This window comes from Myxocyprinus asiaticus, chromosome 44 (assembly GCF_019703515.2).
Source record: "Myxocyprinus asiaticus isolate MX2 ecotype Aquarium Trade chromosome 44, UBuf_Myxa_2, whole genome shotgun sequence".
Lineage (NCBI taxonomy): Eukaryota > Metazoa > Chordata > Actinopteri > Cypriniformes > Catostomidae > Myxocyprinus > Myxocyprinus asiaticus.
In genome coordinates, this window is record NC_059387.1 from 21,821,099 (window position 1) to 21,841,082 (window position 19,984).

A 19,984-nucleotide genomic window follows, 5' to 3' on the forward strand; every position below is an offset into this window, starting at 1 on the left:
AACAAACAATAAAGCATTTTAGATAAAATCTTAGATTTATTGCGTTTTTCTGGACTTTTTAAAGTAATACAAAAAAATTACATTTAAACAGTGTACACTAATTCAACATACATGCACACTAATATGTTCTTCATATGAATTCCATATTCCATGTACAATACTGTAATAAGAAAAAATGTCCAAAACAAGACTGAAGAGACACGTAATATTACTGTTAAATATCTGGCCATGCCAACAACTGATTTTTAGTGGTTTCTTGTGTTTGCAAGTTTGCAAATTTAGTTCCTGTGAGTCAACAGCCCCAGTGACAGTCACATTCTCAACATGGGCTTTACAAAGGTATGCAGCAATTCTCATAACCTGGACATCAGAGAGACATAAGCTGCATGCTGTGAATAAGACTTAGCTGGAGATGTATTTGTAAAGCTATTGTGCATGTAAATGTAATGCCATGCATAGAAGATATCCCTCTGTTGAGCTCAATTTATTTGACATGAGCAGACAATGCAAACCAGCCCTCTCTTTTCAGCTTGTACGCCTGACAGAAAAAAAAAAAGAGACTTTGTAAACACTTCCTGAATATATCTTCATTTTTCAAGTAAATATATTACATAAGACTGTCTGGTTAAATGTGTAACAATTACATGGAAAGTGGAAATAAGATTACATACTTGATTCTGAATGCTCTGGATTTCAGCACTGTCTAGATTTTGAGATAAAACTCTTCCAGCTGACCTGGGAATGGAAGTGTTGTTGAGCTTGATTTAAAATGCAAAACACAAGAAAAACATCTTATGGATGCCTGCAATGTTAGTACAGTAGAACTTGATCTAATAAGGATCTGTTCTTGGCTTTTCGTAACTCACCTTTTGCTACTTGCAGAAGGTTGTGGTGAATGGATTCTCTCAGGAAGTGTCAAAAACGTCTCTGGAGTTAACCCTCTAACAGCTGCAAAACATTGAGTTAACATGCATACAAGTCAAGTGCGTATATAAGTCAATATACATGAATCATTCTCACGCCAGCCCTAACCAGGCGTGGGACATGATAAGGCATCAACGATTCCATGTCAATCTGAGTTTTTGTTATAACCAGCCGTAACAAGCTACAGAGTGACAGGACATTTTGACAATTACTTATTTTTAACTTCTGAAGCATGCTGGGTAGCCCTACCCACCATGACATCTGATTGGTCATCATATACGTATAACATCATATATATTCTGATTGGCTGTGATTGTGTCACGTCGTGCAGCAGTTTCACGTTCAGCGTGGACAGACAAATTGCTCGACACTGGAAATACGCCTGGTTAGGTCATGGTGCCATATAGAGATAAGCAAAGCATCAGATGAGAGACTCATACACATACCTGTACGAGTGCTGATGGAATGAGGAGTTACTGGAGAAATAGCAGGGGAAACTCTGAGTGAGGTGTTCCGTTTCTGTTGTTCAATAAGCTCTAGTAGTTTAGCTCTAGCTTCAGCACTTTGTCGGTTTAACTCATGCAGTTGTTGTTCTATTTCTGTAGTTGAAGATCTTGCTACACAAACAGACTGAACAAAACAAATTTAAGAAAGCTTTACATGCAATCGTGACTGTACATTGCCCAAGGAGAAAAACAGACATTACTACTAAGTATTTCTGAGAAAAACTGTCCACGGTTGTTGCAAATGCCAGAAAATGAAATAATATAGCACCCACAAGTTTTGTGGTAACTTGCATATTTTAAAGCAAAAGCAAAATTCACATGATAAGAGATTGGTGTCAGAATTGCACATCAATCCAAGTCCAAAATATGCATCTTACCTGCTGTCTGTTCTGTGGCTCTGTAGAGGGTGATGCTTGTCTAAATATAGAACTGGTTGTGGACAGTCGGTCTGCACTCTGCTCCCTCGACACTGAAGCTCCTGCTGGAGAGGGACGTTGCTGCCCCAACTGGTCCCGTATCGCTGCATTCTGACGTGCTAATTCTGCAATCTCCCCTAGCATGGCATCCTGGGAAAAATCGTCCAGCAGATGAGTGGGGCATGGTAGGCTGGCGAAGGAGGAAGGAGAGCAGGGGATGTCAAAGTCTTCCAGTGAACCCTGACTTCCTGTTGCTGTGTAGGAGCCATTATAGTGCAGCGGGGGTGCGTGTGAATGTGCACAACACACTGAGAGAAATAAGCAAAATACCACTAAGTCACACTTTCTTTCAAGATGAGTCATTCAGATTGAGCAAACTTGCAAAAGAGGAACAAAAGTGACCGACTTCCTAAAAAACATATACACATACTTTAAAACCAAGATCATACCTCAAAACTCTGTTGCAGCTTAAAGGAATAGTTCACCCAAAAACTTATAATTTACTCACCCTCATGTCATCCCAGATGTATATGACTTACTTTCTTCAGCAGAACACAAACAAAGATTTTTAGAAGAATAATACCAACATTTTGGCTTCGGTACGATACCAGCTCTGATACTTCCGTATCGATCCTAAATCGATGCTATAATCAACAAATAAAAAGCCTCAGATTTTTTATGAAATTACACAGAAAATGACTTGATTAAAAGAACTGCATAAAGTCTCACATATACAAATTATGCCTTTTCCGCTTTAATTTTTCTGGATTCCAAGTTAAATGTTTTAATTAAATGTTATGATCAAATGGTGTTTAATCAAATTGATACATACAGTTTTAATCAAATAAAAATATAATAATTACTTTACTATAATATACTTTAATTCAATATATGTTTATTTAAAAATCATTTTTTTGGGGGGTCAAATAAAATGCTGCAGAACAGAGCTTCACAGTATTAATTAAAGTCCCAACATGCTGATAATGCACTTGCATTTGTGATATTGCTTACAGATGATAATAATACTACAACCATTTAATATTATAGAATTGTTATTATGTGTATTATTGCTACTTTTTGAATATGACATTTTTAAACAGTAGTTATATTTTTCTGTCTTCAAGTTCACGCATCCATTTGAATAAAGCTTTCATGTTAGCGGGACTTTTATTCTGACAGACCTTTGAGTTCTTCCTGTTTTTGATGGGTTAGTTATATCAAGCTTCCCATTTATGCTGCGATACTCCCGTTGCGACTCTCGAGCTAAAATCTCCGAGCTGCACCCAAGTAGTTAATTTAAGTTTTAACAGACATTTATACTCTAAACACACTGCATGAACATTAAGCACCAGTAGTGTGTGTTGCGTTTGTGAGTGTATGCGCATGGGTGCGCCCGTGTGCGTGTGTGAAGCAGATGACAGAGCAGAGCGGCACCTCTTGTTCATTCTGTAGCATGCAGTGCATGTGACTGTATATTATTTAATTAAATTACATCTTCTGCTGTTTAAAGATCACACTTGTCCATATCCAGAGGCTTTTTATTTTATTTTGAAATTGTCATTGATTTCATCTCAAAACTGTCACATCTCATATTATTTTGCTAATGACAGCATACTGTAATGTGGTACTGAAATCAGCAACAAGATAATATCATACCGTTTTAATTTTGTTGGTATCACGATACTTCAATAGTACTGGTAAACCGGGAAACCCTAGTCCATACAATGCACGTGAATGGTGGCCAGAACTTTGAAGCTCCAAAATGAACAAAGGCAGGATAAAAGTAATTCATATGACTCCAGTGGTTTAATACATGCCTTCAGAAGCGATATGATAGGTGTAGGTGAGAAACAGGTGAATATTTAAGTCCTTTTTCTTATAAATCTCAACCTTTGAGCAGCCCCAATCAGTAGATGACAATATGCACGAAGAATGTGAATCGCCAAAAAACAAAAAAGAATGTGGAAGTAGAGATTTATGGTAAACAATTACTTAAATATGGATCTGTTTCTCACCCACACCTACTATATCACTTCTGAAGATATGGATTTAACCACTGGAGTCTTATGGATTACTTTTATGCTGCCTTTATGTTCTTTATGGAACTTTAAAGTTCTGGCCACTATTCACTTGCATTGTATGGACCAACAGAGCTGAAATATTCTTCTAAAAATCTTAATGTGTGTTCTGGAGTAGAAAGAAAGTCATACACATTTGGGATGGCATGAGGGTGAGTAAACGATGAGAGAATTTTCATATTTAGGTGATCTATCCCTTTAAGAATCATGTTATTTTGTTAATTAATTGATGAATCTTAGAATTAAACAATTACATATGTGCAACAGTTACTTAAAGTACAGTACTTATTTTAGCAACTGAAATATAAATAACTACATTTTTACATTTTCTGAAGGAAATGCAAGTGCTGCCTGCCTGAGCAAAAGTAATGTTCATGTCAGTAGCACAAAGTGTGGGACAAGTTACACACCAAAGTTTAATACTTAAGGTTGAGGTTTGTTCAAATAAGCAATAGTATTGGTGATGCTCACCTAAGCAAGCACCACAAATAAATTATTAACATTACTGGCTGTAACTTGACAGAATGAGGGATCTTTCTGCCCTTCAGACTAACCTTTAGGAGGTAGGCCATCTCTTTGGCGAGGAGGAGAGAGCAGCACAGCTGGAGAAACAAAGTTATGTTGCTGAAGATCTTTTTCAGTACCACCAGATTCATGATAGCTGCCTTCTAAAGAACACAATACACTCTTAAGTTAAACAAATAAAATAATCAATTAAACAACCATTGGTAAGTAAAGTTGTTAATTGTATAGTATGTACTAACAGAAAACAGATTGAAAACTCTGATATGCAAATACAAGACGGTTTGTGATCTGTAGATAGAGATGGCAGCAGTTACTTTGGGCCGTGTTGTCTGAAATTTGAACTGCTGTCTTTGAGTCTGTAGAATCCGGTCCACCCAGAACCAGTAGTACAGTATCCAGACGCTGCTCCAGTTCAGCAATCTGCTGCTGCAGCCTTGCCTGTATAGAATTGGCATATACAAACACCATTAAAATGGCATCTGAATAGACAAACCTGAGATTAGCATCCTGATCTATAATATAATCACTGTACGCTGAACAGAAGATTGGCTCACCTGCAAGGCAGCGCTCTCCTCTCTCATTGTGAGTGATTCTGCAGTCAGGGCATCAATTAAAGCCTTCTGCTCTTTCATCTCCTCCTCTAGCTTCCTTCTCTCCTGTACCTCCCTCTGAGTCTCCTCTTCTTTCTGTGTGTAAGTCACAAGGCATTACATTATAAATTTCAGGTTTTAGAAATACAAAAAGTAAGTGAACCTGTCACAGATTTAAAAGAATACATTAAAGATTAAGTTTACCCAAAAATATACATTCACTCATCATTTACTCACCCTCATGCCATCTCAGATGTATTTGACTTTCTTTCTTCTGCAGAACACAAATGAAGATTTTTAGAAGAATAGTTCCGTAGGTCCATACAATGCACGTGAATGGTTACCAAAACTTTGAAGCTGCCTTTATATGCTTTATGGAGCTTCAAAGTTCTGGTAACCATTCACTTGCATTGAATCTACAACAGAGCTAAGATATTCTTCTAAAAATCTTTTTTGGTGTTCTGCAGAAGCAAGAAAGTTATACACATTTTGGATGGCATAAGGGTGAGTAAATGATGAGAGAATTATCATTTTTACAGGAATTATTTCCTTTATTGTATTCATGATTGTAACATGTGACCAGCTTGATCTTTGACTTGAACAATTACTGTACAAAATCACAGTCAATCCAACTCTCTCAAGTTGCAAGAAAGTGCTTAAGTAAATGCTTTAACAACAAAAAGTTAATAATATCCAATAATAAAAATGTCATCATTTACTCACCCTTATGCTGTTCCAAACCCAAATGCCTTTCTTTCCTCCACAGAACACAAAAGGAGATTTTTGGCAGTATGTTCATTTCACTCCCCATTCACTTTTAACATGTTTTTTCCCCCATAAAATGTAAGTGAATGTTAACTAAGGCTGTCGTTCTGCCATCAACATCTCCTTTTGTGCTCCACTGAAGAAAGAAAGTCATGAACAATATGGGGTTGAGTAAATGATGACAGAATTTTAATTTTGGGGTGTACCATCCCTTTAAACACACGGAGCGGAGTAAAAGAATAAGTATTGCAGTGATTTGAGATCAGTACATTGGTCAGTACATTTGAGATCAGTACTACTTGCACTAGTTTGTGCTTACTTTTCTGATATGACTGGCAAGACGTCCAAGCGTGGCCACTAGAGCCATGGAGAAGCCTGTGAGGCCCTGTCTCTGTTGCTGAGATCTACCATCAGAGCTTAGCAGCTTTTGAGGCTCCAAAGAGTCCAGCTCTGCCTCCACCTCTTCCAGCATGCTCTGCAGAAGCTCCATACTGGACTGGTTCCCAGCCAGAGAACTCAACCCTGAACCATTCAAACCAAAGGTATTTGCTAAGCACCCTTTACTGACTTGAGCTGACCTGCTCTTAGTACCTGCAAAACAGGAAGATTATGCATTCAAGAATGGATTACATAGACAGTTTGGACCGTGTGAAAGATCTAAAAGCACCATCTCAAATCATGTGTTCAAATAATGTTCATAACCAACTATTAAATATTATCTTACACACCAGCTTTAACTGTTGATAGCAGAGCCCCACCTGGTTGAGATAAAGCAGGCCCAGGGTTGAGAACCTGACTGACTAGCGATGTAGACTGGATTGTGTCAGGCTGAATCTGTCTGGACAGTTGTTGTACAGCCATTGTGGCATTGAGGGCTGAGCAAAAGAATCACAGGTGTTTAGAAAATCCAAGAACTGGTAAGTGCAATGGAGTCTACAGAGCCATTATGACATTACATGTCATATGCAATGAGATAAAGAAGCTTTGTGAGTGGCCTCTATACCTTCCTGATCTTCTGGGATCCCAGTATTATGAGGTGTCTCTGGTAGCTCTTGCTCCAGATTGTCTGAGCCCCATGGGAATGACTTTGACCTGCATTTATTTCTCCTGAAAATAAACATTTATACAAAAACTTGAAGAGCTTGTTGATGACATGATTCAAGTGATCACTTAGCAAATTCATAGTTGTTTTTTCGTAGAGAAATTAACAGTTCTTTATACCATTGTGTGTCAGTGGCAGATCTGAGGTGCACTGAGGTATCCTGAACATCTTCATCATGTTCCTCTTCGCACTCTTCCAGTTCATTCAAGGCCTTGAAAAGACCAACATACTTAGCCCTTTCCTTGCCATGCTGTAGGTAGCACTTGTATGCTTTTTTTTCACACATCCGTTTACGTACTTAGCTATATAAATGTGGATATACCATAGACTTCAATTTATTTATATATAAAATAAATTATAAATACTATTGACAAACTCTAATTGAAGACTTTTTGGTAATTTAAAAAGAAACATCAATTGCTTATAAATGTTCCAATTGAGGACATCTGTGGATGTCTCCAAAGTGAGGTTGTCAGATTTAGCGGACTTCTGCTGACAATTTGGTTCCCAAAGCATAGCTACATAATCCAACATACACACACATACAAAGCAAGGATGTACCTGTGGATCCATCATCGTCTGGGAGAGCAATGAGAGCTGCGTTGGAGGATCAGGTCTTTGAAGAACAGGAAGTTCAGAGTCAGAGTTGCAATCAGGTGCCATTGTAATGGTGGGAAACCCTAAAACGCACATACTTATAAGCTTGCACATAGACATTACTTATCTACTTGCATGCTAGAACAAACATCACTGTGGTGGCACAAGCATGGACTACCTGTACGTCGGCGGGGTGCATCACCAAACAGGTCTTTCACCACAGCCAAGGCTCTGTCTGACCGTGCAATTGCATCCTGCAACTGGCAATGATCTGAAAACACCTAAACAAATATAAATTATTGTTACAGTGTGATCTTGAGGTTCTGTGTGGGGATTTTTTTTTTTTTTTTTTTTTTTTTACACAGGTAAATCAAAGTCTGATTTCAACCTCTCTGATGATTTTGAGTCTGGCTTTGTCAAGTCCTGGAGGGCTAGGGGGCTGATTCTTTCTCCGTCTGCGTGTTAAAGCCTTTTCTCTTAATTCCCACTGTGCCACGACTTTGTTCTGAGACCGGTGCATTTCATGACGCTTGGCCTGATAGATTAATAATGTCAGAAAACAAGAAATACATTTAATAATAAATGCCTAAAACATATCACATATTTGTATCAAGTAAACTCCATACCAGTTCCTCTGGTGTGGCTTTATGCACTGAAAGGTCATTCACTGTGCTCTTAAAGAAAAGGGAGATAAAAATAAAATAAGACACCATATTTAAATAAAAGTATAGACTTAATATCAAGCTGATTGCATTAATGTTCCATACCACCCATTCATTCTTGGATGCAGACACCTTCTTAGTTCGCACGGGTCTTTTACCCGAACCATATAAAGGACGATTCATCCTCACTAACGACATCTCACAACAATGACAGGCACAGATGTCTCCTGGAGAAACACAAAACACACTTCTAAACAAAACATGAATCGTTCATGTTAATCTAATCATATAGTTTGTGCAGACAGTTTTCAGAAACGGAAAGAGCGAAGATAAAATGCAACTATTAACATCTACAAACAATAAGTAATAATTGAGACGCTTAGCACGTACATTCACACAAAAACAAAAATATTCTGGCTAACTGCTTGCTAAAAATGTGCTACGCACAATGACCGACACATCTTTGCAATTACTGACGAAAATATATACCTTATTTGAAAACGGATACAATAAAAAAATGGACGAGAATGTTGCTGTAGTTTGTTGGCGTTAGTGTTGTAGTAACAGAAATAAGGAAGCGTTGATAAAGGGGAAATTAAAAGTACTGTTGACCATATTTCAAAATAAAAGTCTATCAAGCCCTGCAGCCATAAAATACCGGATAAGCAAAAAGTAAAATGCAATAACTTTTCACAGAATCTAAAAGTTTATGTCCAAGTTAGTTCCCCAAGGCATTATATTAGAGTTTATCTGAAAAACATAGTTGGATGAGGGAACACAATATGGTTATTTAATTTAAAAGCAACGCTTGATCACATTTCACAATAAAAGTTCATCAAGTTCTGACGCCATAAAATACCAGATAACCAAAAATAAACTAAAATTTCATATAATCTAAAAAGTTCATTTCCGACATTCATCTCACAGGCTTTAACCTGAGGGAACAAAAGAATATTGTTTAATTTAAAAGCGCCGCTTGACCACATTTCAGAATAAAAGTTCATAGAGTCCTGTAATCATAAAATACTGGATAAACAAAAAATAAAATAAAATTTCACAGGGTCTAAAAATTAATCTCCAAGTTATTACTCCAGGGTTTTAAAATATTATAGTTTATCTGACAAACAGAGTTGGACGTGGGAACACTAGAAGGCTGTTCATTATAAACGCACCGATCGACCACATTTCAAAATAAAAGTTTATCGGATCCTGTAGCCATAAAATAAGCAGAAATAATATAAAATCAAATTTCACAGAATCTAAAAATTAATCTCCAAATTATTTCTCCAAGGCTTTATATTAGCGTTTATCTGACAAACATAGTACACACACAGGCACACACACAGGCACACACACACACACACACACACACAGGCACACACACACACACACACACACACACACACACACACACACACACACACACACACACACACACACACACGGGTTGGCTGTTCTGTCCTCTAGAGTACGCTGTCGACCTAAACGTCATTTCAATTATATATCGTTTTGCACTAAACAACTGCGATCAAGTGCTGTGAGCTTACCACCAAGTGCACTTGAATAGTTTATTCTTTTTTTTTTTAGAAAATTAAATTATTTTTAATTATTTTGCATAATTACAGAATATAATTAATTTTATAAAAACTGCGCTCAGAGTTTGTGTTTTTTAAACATTTTTGAGTGTATTTGATTTTTTATTTATTTATTTTATTTATTTATTTTATTTTCTAGATTCCTTTTCTGTCCGTATGCTCTTGATAGTAGCCCATTATTCCCCCAAGCGATCTTGTAGACCTAATTGAGAGCTCTAATGGATGCGAGCCACCCGGCGAGCTGAACGCATTACAATACACCGTTTCCGCGCTTTTTGTGCTCTGTGATCCCCACGGGCACCGCTAAACACCCATCGCACAGGTGCTGCTTCTGAAACTCCGAGGGGCCCCCTGCCAACATACAATGACACTTGTTTGCGTTGCCCAACTGGCCTCGTCACTGGAACACTGCATTGCGCATGCGCTGCTGGACGGATGGGCTGCTGCTATCCATTGGATGTCAGTGGATCACAGTCTATCAGTGCCAAATCCTCACCATGGACAGCTGATCTTGCTTGAGATATTGACAGCTTATTCCATGCACCCATTTGGAAAGCAGTTGTTGCAGTTCAAGTGCTCTCTTAGAAATGAATGCGGTGGACTTCCAATCCAAAAACTTGCTGAAAAGGAAAAACTTAATTGAGTAGTTTAGAAAAGAAAATAATTCGTGAGAACACATTTAGGGATCACGCGTATTCATTGCATGTAAAGTCAGCGCTGGCTTCTCAGGGGAAGACATTAGACAAGTGTGTTTTCTGGCGACATGGACAGCCTTTCTTCCGCAGCGGAGTGGGATTGATGCAAAACTTTGTCCTGGAGGTTTCTCACGGGAATGTGGGATATTCTGAATTTAATATTTTACAGAACGCATCCTTTATCTTTGGGTTTAAATATGCATCGTCCTTGCATTAAGTACGAGACAAAGCTTCTGGAAGTCTGATGACGCGACTGCGGGAAACACTGGATACTTGTCTTGTTCAATTCACTCTGCTGGATTTATTGAATTAACCTAGGAATTTCGGTGCCCAATGACATTGCTAAAGTCGTTAGTTGGGTTCCTTTTTGTCGCATCTCCTCATTTTATCAGTTTCATTAACTTAACCGGTCATTGGCAAAAAGATACTAAGTTTTTCAGTTACACATCTTGTGTCTGTGGCTCGTGACAGTATGCGCGCGTGCACGGGATTCCCGATGGCTGTCACGGTGGTATTGACACTATTGGCTTTTATTAACGTCAAGGCGAGCGGAGAGTATTGCCACGGTTGGCTCGACTCGCAGGGTGCCTGGCGAGAGGGCTTTCAGTGCCCGGAGCGCTTTGACAGCGCCGAGGCCATCATCTGCTGCGGGAAATGCGAGCTCCGGTACTGCTGCTCCAGCACAGAAGCTCGGCTGGACCAGGGAACATGTGATAACGATAAGCAGGCACAGGACACCAACACTGAGGACAAGGACAACAAAAGTTCTGGAGCAGGTAAATACATGCGCTAATGTCTAGACGTCACTCTCAGTAACTCTCCTCCAGTGCATTTCCTCTGTCTGAAATTTAGGGAATTATTCAATTACTGTGTAATCCAATTTTACTCAGACCAGTTTAAATGGTTTAATTTAATAACTTTTTGAGGAGCAGTGTGTGCATGGGCGAGTAACGTATATCGACCCACTTAAACTGTTTTTCTGTCCCTCAGGCGTTTTGTGCGTAAAAGTCCCATTAAATGAGAAGTTAGGTTAGAGTTTCAGGTGTCCAAAAGCAAAAGGGGTCACACAAATGCTGTACGCTAATGTTGTTTGGCTGTGTCTCCGGGTTAAGTGTCATTGCTTTTGCATGTTTTGACAGCTGCAGTTAAATTAGCATCCAATTGGTCACTCACTCACAAATGGTAAATTGTACTGCGCGCGGTTATAAATAGCTGCTGTTTGCCCTGGCAGTAACGCACGCGCGCCGCAATCTCGTTCGGTTCCCCACGACTCAAGAGGATCAAGTTCATACCTGACCGGATCGCTACTGCGATGTGCTGACAACCTCTTCATTAAATAATCCCTCGCTGGTGCATCATTTCCGCTGCCTTCGTGAAAGCTTCAAAACTTGCAATACAATTGTGTAGTTACTGGAGTCCCCGACTTTTCCCTCAGCTGAACTGTACAGTAAGTGCACACTCTGATTCAGGTGTTATCAGGTGACTTACCCCCCTCAGCAATCAGTGCACCATAGCTGTACTCTTTTTTTAATGAATATTTCAAAACCTTAGAAATGTAATATAACTTATAGATGTTTTGACACGTGTAAAAGTAGGTGTTTTTAAATACTTCAAGAAGGGCTAATACTCTGAGTTTAAAGAGATAATTTACCCCAAAATGAAAACTCCCTCATCATTTACTGTTACTCACCCTCATGCCATCCCATAGGTGTATGACATTTTTCCTTGTAATGAAAGCAAATGAAGATTTATAGAAGAATATCTCTGCTCTGTAGGTCTATGCAAGGGAATGGTGACCAGAACTTTAAAGTTCCAAAAAGCTCATAAAGGCAGCATAAAAGTAATCCATACGACTCCAGTGATTAAATTCACGTCTTCAGAAGCACAATAAAAGGTATGGGTGAGAAACAGATGGATATTTATGTCCTTTTTACTATAAATCTCCACTTTTACTTCTGCATTCTTCTTTTGTTTTTGGAGATTCACATTCTTCGTGCATACGGCCACCTAATGGGGAGGGATGAGAATTGATAGTAAAAACACATATGTCACTTCTGAGGACATGGATTTAACCACTGGAGTCATGTGGATTACTTTTATGCTGCCTTTATGAGCCTTTTTTGAGCTTTAGCATTCTGGCCACCATTCACTTGCATTGAAAGGGCCAACAGAGTTAAGATATTCTTCTAAAAATCTTCGATTGTGTTCAGCAGAAGAAAGAAAGTCACACATCTAGGATGGAATGAGGGTGAGTAAATGATGAGAGAATTTTAATTTTTTGGGTGAATTATTCCATTAGCAACCTAATACCTAACAGGAAAAGCAACCACGCAAAAAATAAAACGTTTTAGACACTTCTAATGATGCATAGCTGAAAAGCAAGCGGAAATGGCAGTCTGCTACGGTATGTGGGCATGGAGTTTGACAGAGCTTGTCTGGCAGTTAAAGACTTGACTCCACTTGGACACAATAATGCAACAGGTGTGATTTCATTTTAAGGGGGCCCAACCCTTTTAAGGACATGAGAAAGGCCTGCATGGGTAACATTTGCTGTCATGTAGGATCAGCAGTGAACCCCAGTGTTAGATTTACTGGATTCACTTGTTAGTGTAGCAAATATTTAATTTTTAGTTCTAATAGAATGAACAAAAATGGGTTATATAGCATGCACATACTCTGTAAAAATAGCAACCTGCAATTTTTTTTTTATATAATAGTATGTCTTTTATTTTTTTACTTGAATTAACCCTTAAAAATGACTTTTGTTGGTGTAACCTAAGTAGCGGTCATAATAAATCAGTCATAATAATTTTTTTTTTTTTTTTTTTTTTACTTTAATAAAACCAGTTAATTTAGATAACACAACATGAAGCACATTTTTAGGTTACCTGACAGAATGTTTTTTTTTTTTTTCAGTTTAGTTCTTTTCCCTTTTGAGTTGCTCAAAATGGCTTTTCTAAATGGCAGAAAGATTAAGACATTCTGTATGTTTCAACTACTGAAAGTCTCCTGTGGTGAGTGTGCTGCTGTCTATCTCATTAGACACCTATAGGTCCCTTCTGTTGTTACCACTAATACTTTATAACACATTGAATTATGCAAACTGGAAAATGTGTAACATCAATCAGGAACAATAAATCTATGGAAATAACCCGAATAATAACAGATTCTATATTGTTTTTCCACACACATTTGTGCGTAACTGTGAATAGGGTGTTTCTTAATTGCCAAATGATCCCCAAAGCATGCAGGAAAACCCAAAGCTTGCCAAAAGCCAGGTCATTTACTGTAACATTCCACTGTAATAACTACTAAAGCATAAAAGAGCTCCTGTTAAAATGACTCCCCTTTCATTTTCACAAAAGCAATCCCCAGCAATCATGTCCTTGATTGAATAAACTGTATAATAAAATGTTAACAATAACTGTTTTTGGTAATAGCTTCATTCCTGAAGAAGTCTGTTTTGCTCCCGTAATAAAATCAAAAGCCAGATTACATGGTTATTACAGATGATTTGATTCAAATCAATTAAAGAGGGTGTGAGAGCCTGATCAGACACTACAAAGGGAATGCTGAAAACATCCACAGGTGATTAGATGTCTGAGACTAATTAAGCTATAAAGGTCACAGTTTTGAGCTGTCTGTTGAGAAAAGCACCCCTAAGCATGCACACGATCAGGCAGCAAGGGCAAAATGGTCACAACAGGATTGCAGCAGATTAGAGCAGATCAAAACTGTGTTAATAAGTGTTAATGAGGGGCCCCGGACCCCTGGGGACAAGCCTCTGGTGCAACATCTCATCTTTCATTCTTCCCCTATTTCCTTCTCTCTCTCAATGCCCTCATCTCACATGGGCCATCATGTTACCCTTTTGTGAGAACGGTGGAAACATGTGAGCACTCTTGTTTTCTGAATTAAAGATGCAAACAGGCATAAATGATTCACTAAACACACTCAAGTCTTTGTACTTTGGTTGGACACATCTTCTTAAATTCATATATTTTGATATACCAACAATTTTCAGAAATGCTTTGGGCTACACACTTGCTTTTATTATGATTTTTAAAGGTGTGAAAGTGAAGACCAGGTCACAGTAATGATACAATAGTCTTCCTAATGGCACTGGAAATACAATCGCTTTGGTTACATACTGGAATTCAAAATGGATAACTGTTATTAAAGTGTTTTCAAGAGAGGTATAAACATTTCTCAAGGGCTATACACAAACAAAACTCCTCAAAGTCCTCTAACGTGTTACCATGCAGCAATGTTCTTTATTTTTGTCATTAGGGATGCCTGATACACACACTGTAACATTACACTTTCTAATATCAATGGTATTGAATACAGCTGGATGACCTAAATACTTTACATTGTGAAGGCTGTATTACTAAGTTATTGATGCTTGCTAACTTTGCTAAGACAGATGAATGATACTTCAAATTTTGTGGCCTATTGATGAGAGGTGTGCTATTACATTTCTAAGTAACTGGATTTGTGATTTATGTTTGGTGGACAATAAAATGGGAAAAAAAATCCCAAAGACTTATATTGAAAGAGGGACCCAAGCCTTAGGGATCAGAATATCATAAACCCCGTTTCCACCTGGTTTTAAGATGCATCTCGGGTGATCCAATCACATGTGATCTGGTGAGACACATCGCTGTTTACACCTGGTTGCTTAAAGGGATAGTTCACCAAAAATGAAATACTCTCATCGTTTACTCACCCTCATGCCATCCCAGATGTGTATGACTTTCTTCAGCAGAACACAAACAAAGATTTTTAGAAGAATATTTCAGCTCTGTAGGTTCATACAATGCAAGTGAATGGTGATCAGAAATTTGTAGCTCCAAAAATCACATATATAAAACATAAAAGTAATCCATAAGACTCCACTGGTTAAATCCATGTCTTCAGAAGTGATATAATAGGTATGGGTGAGAAACAGATCAAAATTTAAGTCCTTTTTTAACCCTAAATCTCCACTTTCACTTTCACATCTGAAAGTTAAAGTGGAGATTTAGAGTAAAAAAGGATATAAATAGTGTCAACATGAGTCATTGTATGAACCTACAGAGTTGAAATATTCTTCTAAAATCTTTGTTTGTGTTCTGCTGAAGAAAGAAAGTCATACACATCTGGGATGGCATGAGGGTGAGTAAACGATGAGAGAATTTTCATTTTTGGGTGAACTATCCCTTTAAATGTGCCTCCTGTCACCACTTGTCATCAGATTTGGAGGGGAGGGACTCTGTTTCATGAGGACATACATCAATCGCTCTGTCAGTGTGTTCTTTAGCTTATGCCGGGAAGCATACAGGACTGATTAGCGTTTACACCTCAAAAACTTTTTCAACCCCGTTTAGACCTGTATTTAGCACTGACCACATGTGATTGGATCACCAAATCAGCAGCTTTACACCAGGTGTAAATGGGGTGATAGAGACTTGGGAGCAGTGTTGGGTGTGCTGTTATGACTTGGGCCATTAAGCAACCACAAATAACACTGTAGCAACCACCTCACAACACCCTAGCAACCACCAAGAACACCATAGCAATGTGTGGAAAAACAATCAGAATGACCTAGGGCTGGGTGATGTGGCCAAAAATATTATCACAATATTTTTTTTTTTCGTATTGTTTGATATCGATATTTATCACAATAATCATTTAATACCGTTAATGGGGGAGGTAATGCATTCCACATGTTTGTTAGATCTCAAGAATGAATCTAAACATGACTTGATTGTTTACAATTGAACTCCAGTGGGTAAGCTGCCTTTAAAGTATACTCTGTTTAGGATCGCTAAATAAGGTATGTGATCTCCTTTCAATGCAATTTTGCCAATTTCATCCTCTTCAGCGGACGTTTGACTCTGCTGAAAGACATTTTTGTGACGCTCCACACTCCAGCTCAGTAGGTGGCGGTGTACACCATAAACTGGATTATCAACCACCAGTAAACATCATAAGAAGAAACTCTTTCTTGCCTGTGACAGCACTATGCATCATGAAAAAAATGAAATAACTAAATAGTACATAAATAAACAACAATAGTGTTGATGTATGTTGTGTTCATTCGATAGCTGTATATTGCACTGTCATTGCTGTCTTGTTTGATACACAATGATAACATATTAGTCGGATAGCTAGCAAGCGCCTACATAGCCTCATTGCTGGTTTCCATGACAGCAGGGCTATGTAGCTGCTAGCCTGCTAAAACTTCCTAAAAAGACTGATTTCTTGACTATGATTCAGTTTGCTAGTTGTGTGTATAACTTTGCCAAACTGCTTACGTTTTTAGCGACACGCACCTGGTCCGATCGTCCAGATGTAGAACCTAGGCAAAAAAACAATACTTAAGTTTATCATTGATATTGAAAATGTATTTTTTGTGATATATATTGGTAATGTTTTATCTCCCAGCCCTATGCAGCGTTGACTTGAATTCTTTCCAGAAAATGTAAAAATGTAGTTTCTTATCAAATTATGTTGCTGTAACTTGGAACTTATGCTTTATTGTATGAGTTGGTCACCACTGTTCTTCTTTTCCTCTTCAGTACCCATCTATGTGCCCTTCCTAATCGTCGGCTCTGTCTTTGTGGCATTTGTGTTGGTGGGCTCTGTGGTTGCTGTTTGCTGCTGCCGATGTCTCCGCCCCAAACAGGAGCCTGCTTCAGGCAGCGGGTCAGGAGGTGGTTCCAGTGCCCGTGTTTTAGAGACGATACCCATGATGGCCAGCACGGGCACATCACGAGGCTCCTCATCCCGCCAATCAAGCACTGCCACCTCCTCCAGCTCTTCGGCTCCTCCCACTGCACCCCGCCCCGCACCTGTCCCCCTGCTACGTGCCCAGGCCTCTTGCTGCCTACCCCCAGATGCCAGCGTCTATGTCAACATGCCCACCAACTTCTCTGTACTAAACTGCCAGCAGGCCACTCAGATTCTTCCTCACCAAGCACAATTCCTGCATCCTCAGTACATTGGCTTTGCCCACCCTGTTTCTCCGGCCCCAGCCTTCTTAGACCCCGCTCAGGCTGGCTACCGCCCCTTGCAGTCTCCATTCCCCCCACCTACCAGTGTGGCCAGTGTGACCGGTGATCAGAAGTACCCTCCAGTAACCATGTGAATGTTGGTGTGAGAGTCATATGGAATGCTGGAATACTGGACCACAATAGCAATCATGATTAGCAATCATTGGAAATCAGTTGGAATTGAAGTCACAAGTGGAACACGCAACAATGGGTCATTTCATGGCAGAAATGGAATGCCATGTCTGCTTGTTGGTGTAACAAGTTGTGTTTACGTGCTTTCACAAGTACGCGTGGCCCTCAAAAAACACTGCCTTCACCTAGGACACTGAACACTCACTTGCATTGTTGTACAATTACTTGCAACACAAATGAGACCCTGAGACTGGTACTTTTTCCAACCCAATATTGTTTCTGTGATATAAAGGACACAGTCAATACATCCTTGAAAAAAATGTGTGTAATGTGCCTTGAAAAGTGCTAATGGTGATGCACAATGAATGTGTAGCCTGTAAATGTTTGTGCTGTTGTAAATTAAGCATACGTGTGTACATATGCAATGTATAGTTGGATTGTGTAACCCTGCTTATGCGTTCTGTGTGTGACTGTATAGGTGTGATGCAGTACATGTGAATATGTGTGTGTGTGCAGTGTAGCACTGTATATGTTGTGTGTAATGGGAATCACAGGTGCTGTAATGTGAAAAGCAGTCCTGGCTCCCCGTTGAATGCTTAAAATCTAATGAAGTTAACACAGGACACAGACTGTGACGCTCCACCCTCTTGTCCACTGGCCTTAGCAGAAACACAAGCACACACACACACAGACACACTCACTTGCACTTTTACATATACACACTCACATGCCACGGAGCCCGTTTTGCAGAACCAAACTCATTATCTCACAGTGCCAAGGAACAGAAAATATCCCAATATAAAAGGGCTATATTTGAAACATGTTTAGGAAAGGTATGTGCGTGAGGGTGTATTTAATGGTATTCCTCTGTGTAGCTGAGATCAGCGGTCTTCTGAAAGCAGCTGGGTCAATTACGCAGTAAAAACTGTCTGCCAACTGTTCCCCTTCACTAATTCACTGCCTTGTGAAAGAAGTGTATGTGTGTGCCACTTTTCCTCTCCTTCTGTTAGCATAAGGTACACTCAATGACTATCATAGGGATCCAGGGCATTTCCTTTGGAGTGGGTTTCTTTCAGCACACACACAAAAAACAGCAGTTTAGCGAGAAAAGAAATGTCCCAGACTCCTCTAACAGAAGCCCATCAACTGCTGTAATATAAAACTTCTAAAACTCAAGCATTAGAATTCACCATGGCAGAGAAATCACTAGGACTGTCTTCTGGACTTCCACCATGTCCCCTTATAGGTAGAGTAACATAAAGTCTGACTTGACAGGGAGCATTTTTGTTTCAACTGTATGTGTCTGTGGGCAACTTGACATGTATGTTACAGATCTGTTTCTGAGTATGATACATGTATGTGTGTGTGAAACTGAATGTCTAATTGAGGTTGAATGTTCCTCTCCCTCTAAGAGCAGGGTGCCATGTTTGTTTTACATATGAAAATATATTAGTTCTAATAAATATTTTTAGAGACTGTGATATGTCACTGGGTTGCTTGTAAGAGATGCTGAGTGCTGCTGTCATATCGTCTGACCAGAGGGGGGGCGGGGGGTGGCAGACAAACTGCTCCTGGCTGGACCTGTTTGCACCACTGCCATGGCTAAATTAAACCAGAGTGCTCCTGTTACACATGGACTTAAATTGTCTGATTCTAGATCAGGTTGAGTGCTCCATCTTTCATCACTCTCAACACCCATGAATCATGATGAAACTGAGACCAGGGGCCTTGAGTCTAAAAAAATAAAAAAAAGAGTGAGAGAGAAAGAGAAGCTGCACATTTAGCAGTTTTTCAACATTTTCAATTAATTATGACGGTGGTCAAGGTGTGCATAACGCAATAAAAATAGAAAAGCAAATAAAATCTTGATACACAAAGGAAATTAGCCACAAAACACTTAAGCCACAACACAACAAAAATAGGCCAAAAAACAATACAAAAGTGAAATTAAGCTACAGCACAACGGAAATGGACACTTTTCACACTTCCGGGTTTTGCAATGCGGAAGTAAAGGATTGCAGGGTAAACTTTGATAGCGGTGAATGGGAGACCACAGCAAATCAAATTTTTGCTTACCCATTCGCTCTAACATCAAATGAAAAATGCCACTATTACGTTTCCACAACTTTCCAAATGAAGAAATAAATAGAGAGAGTTGGATTACGACAGTCAGAAGAGAGAAGATAGCAAATTTAAGCTACTGTCACTCTCAGCAGCTGTTAAGAAACCTCATTGCATCTGTGGTAATTTGTTTTTTAATAATTACTCATTCCTAATTCCAGGGTAGTATAATACAAAGTATAATATTATACATTTACACTAAATCATTTAAAAAATAGCAAATAACGGGGCAGGGGTAG

The 19,984-nt window shown here is 39.0% G+C and overlaps 2 protein-coding genes across 4 annotated transcripts; one reads left to right on the forward strand and one right to left on the reverse strand.

Annotated features, from left to right (window-relative positions):
- Positions 1–16: 16 nt before the first annotated feature.
- spice1 (spindle and centriole associated protein 1) lies at positions 17–8,756 on the reverse strand. 3 transcript variants are annotated; one of them, XM_051687072.1, is made up of 18 exons: positions 8,655–8,756; positions 8,271–8,392; positions 8,130–8,177; positions 7,892–8,038; positions 7,682–7,784; positions 7,468–7,586; positions 7,026–7,117; positions 6,808–6,911; positions 6,533–6,679; positions 6,124–6,395; positions 5,004–5,135; positions 4,764–4,887; positions 4,479–4,592; positions 1,808–2,154; positions 1,371–1,554; positions 867–948; positions 672–735; positions 17–538 (listed from the first exon to the last, which is right to left on the reverse strand). In XM_051687072.1, the coding sequence occupies exons 2-18, from the start codon at positions 8,361–8,363 to the stop codon at positions 485–487; spliced, it is 2,226 nt and encodes a 741-aa protein (XP_051543032.1). In that variant the 5' UTR covers positions 8,364–8,392; positions 8,655–8,756; the 3' UTR covers positions 17–484. The 3 variants fall into 3 exon arrangements, with proteins under 3 accessions (XP_051543032.1, XP_051543033.1, XP_051543034.1); XM_051687073.1 differs by having other exon boundaries at positions 6,563–6,679; positions 6,808–6,913; positions 7,025–7,117; XM_051687074.1 differs by having other exon boundaries at positions 672–758; positions 6,808–6,913; positions 7,025–7,117.
- Positions 8,757–10,241: 1,485 nt separating this feature from the next.
- Positions 10,242–19,123, forward strand: LOC127434606 (protein shisa-2). The gene is made up of 2 exons (XM_051687446.1): positions 10,242–11,231; positions 17,019–19,123. Exons 1-2 carry the CDS (start codon positions 10,928–10,930, stop codon positions 17,585–17,587), a joined length of 873 nt encoding a protein of 290 aa, XP_051543406.1. The 5' UTR covers positions 10,242–10,927; the 3' UTR covers positions 17,588–19,123.
- The last annotated feature ends 861 nt before the right edge of the window (positions 19,124–19,984 follow it).

Coding starts and splice junctions, on each gene's coding strand:
- LOC127434606 (XM_051687446.1), top strand. CDS start 10,928: ATGCGCGCGTGCACGGGATTCCCGATGGCTGTCACGGTGGTATTGACA. Junction 11,232..17,018: donor CAACAAAAGTTCTGGAGCAG/GTAAATACATGC, acceptor TTTCCTCTTCAG/TACCCATCTATGTGCCCTTC.
- spice1 (XM_051687072.1), bottom strand. CDS start 8,363: ATGTCGTTAGTGAGGATGAATCGTCCTTTATATGGTTCGGGTAAAAGA. Junction 6,680..6,807: donor GATCCCAGAAGATCAGGAAG/GTATAGAGGCCA, acceptor TCTTTTGCTCAG/CCCTCAATGCCACAATGGCT. Junction 949..1,370: donor TTCCATCAGCACTCGTACAG/GTATGTGTATGA, acceptor AATGTTTTGCAG/CTGTTAGAGGGTTAACTCCA.